Genomic DNA, 10075 nt, shown 5'->3' on the forward strand with positions numbered 1-10075 from the left:
CAGCACCACATAAGCAAAAAGAAAAAAGCCAGAAGTGGTGCTGTGGCTCAAGTGGTAGAGCGCTAGCCTTGAGCTGAAGAGCTGAGGGACAGTGCCCAAGCCCAGAGTTTAGGCCCCATGACCGGACCCCCCCCCAAAAAAAGAAATACCACAATGAAACCCTTTGCATAATTAATTTGTGCTAAATGCTAAAAAGAAACAGTCCTACTCTCTCCCCCCCAACATTGCTTCTTTGTTTAAATTGTAAGCTGACTATTACAATGTGAAAACAAATTTATGGACTAGTTTATACTCAAACTGAAAGTTGCCACTGAATAGTTGTTGAATTCTAAATAACAATAAAATTGAAAAAGAAGTTCCAAACTTTCATCTTCAAAAATCAAAACCTGGAAAAGTATGTTATGTCTGTATATCTGACTTGTGTTTTGGATAGTATACTTTAAAAAAAGAACATTCTCAACAAAATTACATCTTTTGACAGCTTGACTGTCTCTGACATGTGCTTTATTGAAATTTGATAATAACTGGTAAAGTCATCTGCCTATTTTCTACAAATCTTAAAGTCAGTCCACTAAAGTTATACATAAGACAATTTCCAGAAACACTAATGCATTCTACCATAGGTAAAGTTATCTTAATTATTGGTACCAACCAAACTAACTACATTGGAGGCAACTACTGAGATGAAATTCAATCTTATGTTAGCACCCACTCCAGCCCAAAGTACAAGTAAGCATGGGATTACTGTACAATCAGGGACCATTTTGCTCTCATTACACTTTAATAACAGAAGTCCATGGAGAGGTTGCTCAATGAAGCATCATTTAAAATAACAAATCACTGGCAATCCTTTTATCTAACAGATGGGATTTGTTAAGTAAATTTGCATGTATCCACAAAAATAGAATATCACATAGCCCTTTAAAATAATATTGTAGAATACTTATGACATTGACAACTGTCTTGTTACATTTAGCATAAAATTTAGGAAATAGTTCATATATGATACAACTTACAAAACATAGCCCTTACAACATTGTCCCAGTTATGGGCAATATAGTAATAGATTGTATCTTGAAAAAAATCAGGATGTTGTCTGCAAAATCATATTTTTCTTACCAGTGAAATGCAGGATGATTTTTAGTTTTGCTGTATTTTTTATTATATATAATATATAAGTATATATAATATCTACATATACATTCAGTAATCACCAAAAACTAATATTATTGTTATAAGTGAATGAAAAACAATTCATCTAACTTATTGGATGGGAAATCTAAGCCTTTAATGAGGAGGTACATCTTGCTCCTACAGCAGACAACCCTGCTTCAACATCACTGGGTCTATAATCTCCAACATTTAGAAGTGTTCTCACCATTTTACTTTCTTGATTTGTCACATTAACCTCATGAAGTGAGGCAAGTTAAAGCCAAGAATAATCAGCTTTGGCTGCAAATGAGTTATGCATTAGCAGAACATAGGTTAAAAAATGCTGCCTTTAGCTGGGCTGGTAGCTCATGTCTGTAATCCTAGCTACTCAGGAGGCTGAGATCTGAGGATCAAGGTTCAAAGCCAGCTGGGGCAGGAAAGTCTGTGAGACTCTTATCTCCAATAAACCATTAGAAAACCAGAAGTGGCACTGTGGCTCAAGCGGTAGAGCGCTCACCTTGAGCTGAGGAGCACAGGGACAGCGCCCAGGCCCAGGGTTCAAGCCCCATGACAACAACAACAACAAAAAAGAAAATGAAAATTTAAAAAATGCTGCCTTTCTTAGGAGTTCACAGTATATCATCAATATAACCAGTACAACCTCTGAAGTGAAGAAAAACTTTCCCCTCAACAACTTGCTGACTTTTTGCCAGTCTAGACTCAGCCCATAAGCAACAGAAAGCAGCTGGTCAGGAAGGAGCTGCAAAGTAATGTAATCTGTAGAGAGGACAAAGACTCACTTATCACCTTTGTAGGCGATGACAAACTGCTGCTGTTTCTTGTTCCTGCATCGTTTTAGATAGACCCCTATCCCACATCCAAGGGTTATGCCGCAGATAATTGCGATGGCAATCCAGGTAACTTGGTGTGTGTCGGGCAAGGGGTCCATGGGATCTAGAAATGACCACAAATTTTCAATCAGCTAGAAACTCATTTATCAAAGGTTTACATTTGCTGCTGTTCTCTTTATTTATAATCACCAGCATCTCCTTAGGACTCTTGAGCCAGGGAAGTTTGAAATTCACAATAGGAAGACAGTCCCACTTCGGAGTCCTTACATAACTAAGGATTATAGTCTAAGAAGCAAGCTGAGACCTCTGACCAAATTCCTTCACTGGCCTCCCTTCCCTTTCCCAAGGTGGCGATGACACAAACCAAGATCTGGAAGGAGAGGGTTAACCAGGCCCAGGATGCTGGAATTTGGGTAAAGTATTTGGGCAAATCTTCTGAAGAAAAAGTTGTTGGGCCAATGCTCTGTTTCCCAAGCCTTACTGAGACTCAGTCCTCAGGCCCTACCATTTCCTCCATCTACTACTATGGCAGATTCTAGACAACTGTCACGTGGACAAATGGAACAAACTTTTTCCACTCCCATTTCTTGTTTCTTGGGTCATTCTTTTTTCCACTGAGATCCAGTAGGATTCCTCGACTTGGCTTTCAACTACTTGAAAATGCCTGATATTTCTATATCCCCCCTTGAAGATATTTCTATATCCCCCTTGAAGATATTTCTATATCCCCCCTTGAAGATATTTCTATATCCCCCTTGAAGATATTTCTATATCCCCCCTTGAAGATATTTCTATATCCCCCCTTGAAGATATTTCTATATCCCCCCTTGAAGGGTCAAAATCAGCTCCCTAAGATCAGGACTTAACTTCCTGGCACAGAAACTTCTACACCTCTGGGCAGTTGACAAACAGTCTTTGTGGTAGAAAACTGGTGAGTTCACATTATAGATTTTTTGGAGAACAGTTCTTGTAGATACTCCCAAGTAACAGGAAAGAATGGGATCCGCTAATCTGACATCAACTTAACTAATTTATGTGCATGGGACAGTAAGGAAAAATATGGCAATATAGGCCATATCTGATACCTTTTGAATATGTCCTAGTTGGTCTCATTTGCACCTGTTTGATATTCTCAAAAAGGAGGGATTATACTTTTAATATAGACTTATACTTTTCATGTGTGTGCCAGTCTTAGGATTTGAACTCATTGCCTGGGTGCTGCTCAAGGCTAGTGCTCTATCACCTGAGCCACAATTTCACTTTCAGGTGCTTTTTTGTTTTTTAAGTAGTTTATGTGGATGATAGTCTCACAGACTTTCCTGCCTGGGCTGGCTCTGAACTGTGATCCTCAGATCTCAGCCTCCAAAGTAGCTAATTATAGTTATGAGCCACTGACATGTGGCTGAGACTTCTGCTGTGGACACCCAAGTTTCCACAGCTTAACCTCTAGCCTGATCAAGCCACAGAATGGAAGTACTGAAAGGCAAGCCCCATCTTCCTAATTCTGGCTAGAGCTGAATCATTTCTGAATATGGTAGTACCTACAGAGGTTTGGGAAGAAAAAAATGAGCCATGAGGTAGATATAGTGGAGGCAAGTTTCTGCTTATTTGTAGACTGCAGAAGCCAAGGGGGAGCTCAGCTCATATCATGTATGGTGAAGCAGTCATGATGTGCTGGACTAGATGTGCATGGGTTAGACAGGCTCCTATTATCCTACAAGATGCTTCAGTAATAGCAACCAGGATAGGTAAGTGGCCTCATTCTTTACAAGACACTCAGAAGCTGAAGTGTCTAAATAGAATTCCTTCTAATCATTACTAGGAGAAGGAATGAACCAAGTTATGAATCTGGCTCATGGACACTAAGCTCTAGGGCTGTTCCTCAGATTATAGGGCAACTTAATGTCTGAATGAGACACCAAGAGCAAGGAGGTGGCAAAGCCAGAGAAGTTGAGCAAGGGGTCAGATGCATGCCATGGGAAGGAGTAAACCAAGGACCCAGAGGAGAAGGGACCTCAGTGAGTAAAGGTAGATAGGTGAGAGGAGAGATCAGGAGCAGAATAAGCAGCAATGTGAATTGTGTGGGTACAGAACTTCATAATTACTGTTCCTCAAAATCAGAGTTTCAAATAGAAGGGTTTCCTTGGGAGCAAAGATGGGACTTTAAAACCCCAGCTTCTATAAATGGGTACTGCTTGGTTACAGACTCTTCTCTAGTGGGAATGGCTCCTATGGCACAAGTACAACATGCTACAATCCCTTCTAACTCTGCCTCTGAATCTTTCTTTGACACACTTCTTACTCTCCTATTAGATGAGGATGATCCATTGTAGTCCTTCATCTGCTGAACACAGATTCTGTTTCTGAATTTTCTGTGCAGGAGGTCACTATAAATTCGAGGGTCTTTAATGAAGAATTCCCTCCTCTCCTCACCACACATATTAAAACAAATAATCTCCGTTATGCTAGTACATAATCCCACAGAATTTAGGAAGCCTTCTCTGATGCCCAAAGATCTTGCCTGTCTCTAAATGCCCATGAAACCAATGATCGGTTTGTTTTCAAGGTAGTTATATGTTTCCATGGAATCTAATTTTAGATTGGAATTTGATCTTTTTAAAATTCAATTTTTCCATGTGGGCTCATTGTGGGGTACTAATTCTATCAGAAAATCCTGAACAGAGAAGATGTCATGCACCTTTTTTTTTTTTTACCCTTTAACCAACCATTTTTAAATTGCTTCTGTACTACTAATGAATGCTGACTATAGGTGAACATGTAGGCAAAGTGTGTGTGTAGTATGTATGTGTGTGTTGTGTATATGCATTTGTGTCTAATGCATGGTGAAATAAGTAATTTTGGGAAGCAGTCTTACCTCTATATAAAAGTAGTGAGGAGGAAAGTTCCATTGACTCAGTTTTCAGGATACAGAAGATGGTCACATTGACTTCACCAGCAGGAATGGGGACAGATAAACTGAGGGAAAGGTTGAACAGTTTTGTGACATTATCTTGAGATACCATCATGTTACCATGATGGTCACTAGTTGAATTCTCAGTTACTAGCTGGAAAAACATCTTTAGAGGTTTTGGATAGCCTTGCTTAGATGAGCAGGTCACATTTATGGTAGAATATCTTGTTATGTTTGAAGTCAGCACTATTTCAGGTTTGCTGAAGTGAGCTGGAAGCAAAAATAGAGATTGTAAAAAGTCACTCTAAATTTAGACATAAGAGTACAGGAAATCACTAAATATCTTACCTCCTAGGCATACTTAGGAACTCCAGGATTTCTAAAGTCCAAGCCTCAGTCAGTAGTAAGGACTATATAATAAACCTACATTTATTTTTCCTTCCTTCCTTCCTTCCTTCCTTCCTTCCTTCCTTCCTTCTTTCCTTCCTTCCTTCCTTCCTCCCTCCCTCCCTCCCTTCCTTCCTTCCTGCCTTCCTTCTTTCCTGCCTCCCTTCTTTCCCACCTTCCTTTTCCTTCTTTCCCCGCCTTCCTGCCTTCTTGCCTTCCTGCCTTCCTTCCTCTTTCTTTCTTTCTTTCTTTTTTCTTTCTTTCTTTCTTTCTTTCTTTCTTTCTTTCTTTCTTTCTTTCTTTCTTTCTTTCTTTCTTTCTTTCTTTCTTTGCTGGATAATTGGAGGTAAAAGTCTCATAAATGAATTTTTCTTCCTGGACTGGCTTTTTTTTCAAACTGTGATCCTCATATGTGGCTTTCTGAGTAGCCAGTATTATAGACATGAACTATTGGCTCCTAGCTTACATTTACTTTTGAAGAATAATTTTTTTTTCCTGCTGAAATTAACTCACCGGACAATTACAATGAAGCCACAAAGTCTTTCCAAGGGGGCCTGATCTGGCCATAGTACCATAGTTCCCCAAGAAGTACATTCTTTATGTGGCATTGATAAAAAGACAGAACTATGTAGCAAGCAAAGCAATGATTATGGGTTCAGAGTTTGACTGCATAGGGGGATATCATGAGGAAAATTTTAGTGTAATCACAATGTTCTGTATTCTAGACATTGAATAGAAATCTGTGCCTCTTAAATGCCTCTGTACACAATTTATAAATTGAATAGAACTGTGCACTAAAACAAATGCTTCATATTTACTACATGTTAAATTTAAATAGTAAACATCTGTATTAACTTTCAAGTCTTCCAAGACCTGGTGGAGCAAAGCAGCTGCTATGTCAGTTTGGAGGTTCTAATTGCTGAATTATTTTCCTTCTGTCTATTGAGCTCATGATTAGTGCAGTGAATGACTCATAAATAGCCTATAGAAGGTTAAAGGGAGAACCCAAATCAGTCGGCTGTCATCCTTGCTAGGCGCTCCAGGTCAAGATTTAGTAAGAAACCCTGACCGAAGGAGAAAAACGAATGTAAGACATTTAATGCTGATAGACTCATTCAAACTTAGTAACAGCCAAATTACCTTCGGTTTTCATTCAATCACATTATTTTTATTCTACTAGCTCTATTTTGTCCCAAAGAATATTCTTACTGAGCTAGGTACTGGTGGCTTACTCCAATAATTTTAGCTGCTTAGGAGGTTGAGAATTGAGGATCCTGGTTTGAAGTCAGCTTGGGGAAGTAAAGTCCCATGAGACTCTTATCTCCATTTTACCACCAGAAAAATGGAAGTAGTACTGGGGCTCAAAGTGGTGGAGTGCTAACCACAAGCAAAAAGCTCAAGGACAGTGCACAGTCCCTGAGTTCAAGCCCCAGGACTGACCAAAAAAAAAAAAAAAGATCCTTACTGATTCTTAAATGTCAACAATAAAAGCACAGAGGACTTTCAGTTCCTTACTCCAGCCTCTGAACTCCCTTCAAAAGGATTTCCCAGAAATGGCTGTCTTCTTCCTTTTCTCCACAGTATCCTCTCTCCCAGACCTTTCAGATCCTCCCACCCTCCAGATTTCTCTCCTCATTCACAGTCTCATCTGAGAAAACCAAGAGTCTGCATACTTCACTGACCACATACCAAGCACTGACAGCTCACAATTGTTCTGGTGGACACGGACCATTCCTCCGGGATTCTTCATGTGATGAATGAAACATTGGTACAAACCCTGGTCCTTGATCTGAATTCCATGAAGTCTCAGGATCCAGTTGTCCTGATCAAAGCTTGTCCGGCCGATATAATTGACATTCACATGTTCAGGTTTGTATTTCCCTTTATATGCCTCATACAGAACCATTCTTTCCTGGTTCTGCCAAAATACTACCAGGTCAGTAAGATTTAGGTTTTGTGAGTTTACAAATTGGCATGGTAGTTCTGCCGTCTCATTGAAATAAGCCTGGATCTTCACGGAGGCAGCATCTAAATAGAAGGAAATGAAGAGATGAAGGATGGAAAAACAAGCGGGAAGAAGCCAGATCCATTTCTCTTGATACACTGATCAGATCCTATCTTACCATTGGTGACACTGAAGAATGAGATATGAAGACTAGAATTATGCATCCATGCTAGGTATCTGTATATTGTGCCTTTTGTTTTTGCTTCACTGCTTACCGAATAGGTGGCCTTGCACAAATTTCAACCTTTATGAGTGCCTCAGTTTCCTCATGTGGTTCAGGGTCTTTCTAGCACTATAGTTCTGTGAACTAAAATCTCAGGACAGGAAAACTCAGCTCAGTTAGATTTCATCATTATGATTGTTAAAAGTTCCATCCTGCTACTCCATCCCTCAAAGTCCTCCCTTCACCCACACTGTGTCCTTATCCCTAGGTCTGCTTTGGAACTAGATTGATGACAATGGTGATATGTCAAATCACTCTATTTCATTATGCTTTATTAGTTAATGACATGTCATCTTTGAAATTCAAATTGTACTGTTTATAGACACCACGCCCACTAGTAGTACAACCATGGCTGCGAGTCCCAGAGCAGAGCTATCTCTCCCAAAGACAGAAAATGGTTTGGAAATGACTCCGTTGTTAATGAAAGTCTCTATTTTCAGTGACTTGGCTAAGTTCTTTTAGCGACCAGAAAGAGAACTGGGTAAATATCATGGTTGTCTGGGGATTGTGGTGGTCAGAGACCATGTAAGGGGCATGAATGAGATGCTACAAGTGAATTGTGGTTGGAAGGGTGAGGACTGGCTGGGGAAACCCCAGGCAAAGTTGCTGCTTCCAGACTATACCATTTCTGGAAACTTTTTACAACCCTAAAGGAACCTCCTAGGAAAGCCCTGAGAAACCTTTTGGCCCTTGAGATCATATTTCCATTTAGGAGGATTTTGCCTCATTCAACTCTTTGATCCCACAACTTTTGTAGGCTCTTTCTGAATCACAGAATTACTTGAGACTTAGCAAAGACATTAAATAGTGGGTGATAAGACGTGGAGGGTCAGAGAGGAATGTTGTTCCTTAGTTAATACGAAGTTAGATGGTGCTCTGGGAGAAAGAGTAGGTTTTGATAGCGTGTTGTTATTCAGGACTTCAGCAAAAGGGTGTTACATTGAGGGAGGATGGATAGGGTGGCTGGTGAGGAGGATGAAATGTGTTTAATTTGAAGTGTTGTTGGTGGGGAAGAAATTAAATTGATAGGATCAGTGGGCTTCAATTCAAATAGGGAAGTGATAGATAAATAATAGTGACATGCACTTGGCTAAACTGTAGGCAGGCAAGCCTAGTAATAATACATGATTAAGAGGCTGGTGGCAGCTGAGTGATGTTTCTGATGGCAAAGGTTTGAATTGCTGCATATTATATTACCCTGACTAGAACTCTGAAGCACTTGAAATATACAGTGTGTCTATGATGGAGAGAGGAGGGGAAAATCTACAGGCATTTCCAGAAGAATGAAAAGGGGAAGGAAAAAGAATTGACTATGGTTTTTCATTACCAAACAAGGTACACCTGGGCCTTCTATTAAGTTGCTGTGCTCTTAATAGTAGTGCAAGACTGCCACCTACTGGAGAAGCTCATGAAGCTGTTTGGAGGGGAGGTAGATGATACATTCTGGTTTTTATCTAATTTGCTATGTAATGCCAGGGCAGATGACCTAATGGAAAAACCAAACACACAGCTGAAACTTCTGTCAATGTTATGCTATTGCCTGGCTATTGGTTATGCCTTGTGGTCTTAGGAATGACGAGTTTTCATATTTTCTTGATTTACAGAATTTTCTTTGCAGAGGCTGACAGTATCATTTTCCTTTTCCACTCAGTCTCTCCACTCATGGACTGATCCAACTTCTCTGACTTGGAAAACCTTCCTTCCCAAGACTATAGGATTTTTCTCTTTTACCCACTTAATTGTCCTGCTCATCACCTGCCAACTGAAAAGTATTATCAGAGGACCAATGCCATTGGCATTATCTGAAGACTGGTCAGAAATGCAGAATTTCTGGCCCCACAGGAGACCTAACTCAGAATATGCATGGTTTTTCTTTGTTTGTTTGTTTACTAAGCGCTCCAGTTCAAGAAGCTACCAGAGACTTTTCTCTGCTTCTGGCTCCAAAGTGGTTTCAGAAAAGATGTCACCACAAATTTATTTTTATCCGTCTCTCTCCAAACCTCTTCTCCCCATGGCATGGAAATCACTCTGAAGCCCATTCAGTAGAACTTAAAGTATTTCATAATTTATACCCTATAGTCGCTCACCAAACTGAGTTTTCATGATATCACTCAGAGCTAGCACGGGGCAGCCTGCTAACCTCCTACTTCCCAAATGGGGAAGTTTTGACTCAAGATCAAGCATTATGGCACCTAGAAAAGTCCTCTAGCAACTAGACTCCTTGAGACTCCATGGGTGGGGAGTATTGAGAATCTTACTCTTCTCCAGAACTTGAGTGAGAGAAATGGACTAGGTTTAGTTATAATTGATCGCCACGATGCTGTCAGGATCAAAGCATTTAGGAATTCAGCAAGACACTTCCCTAGTCAGGATTTTGTGTCTAAGGGCCTCCCTAATCAAGATTTTCATGTTCAAGGAATTCAACAATTTTCTGTCTCAATATCACACAGAATTCATAGTGAGAGTCTCTGATCTCACCTAGAATTCAGTCTTCTTTGGCCATTACCCCAAATTCAGGCCATACAATTAAGAATTCTCTCCCTCCC

General features: G+C 40.0%; 1 protein-coding gene across 4 annotated transcripts in view; it reads right to left on the bottom strand.

Moving 5' to 3' along the window:
• Positions 1-10075, bottom strand: part of Cd86 (CD86 molecule) — a 62198-nt gene that overhangs the window by 11982 nt on the left and 40141 nt on the right. For 3 of the 4 annotated variants that reach the window (XM_013019483.1, XM_013019482.1, XM_013019481.1), the window contains exons 3-5: positions 6991-7329; positions 4879-5184; positions 1960-2106 (exon numbers count right to left, since the gene is read on the bottom strand). In XM_013019483.1, coding sequence (XP_012874937.1) covers positions 1960-2106; positions 4879-5184; positions 6991-7329 — 792 coding nt within the window. Of the gene's footprint in view, positions 1-1952; positions 2107-4878; positions 5185-6990; positions 7330-10075 lie in introns of all 4 variants that reach the window. The other variant, XM_013019485.1, reaches the window with a different exon arrangement.

Source organism: Dipodomys ordii, unplaced genomic scaffold, assembly GCF_000151885.1.
Source record: "Dipodomys ordii isolate 6190 unplaced genomic scaffold, Dord_2.0 Scaffold45, whole genome shotgun sequence".
Lineage (NCBI taxonomy): Eukaryota > Metazoa > Chordata > Mammalia > Rodentia > Heteromyidae > Dipodomys > Dipodomys ordii.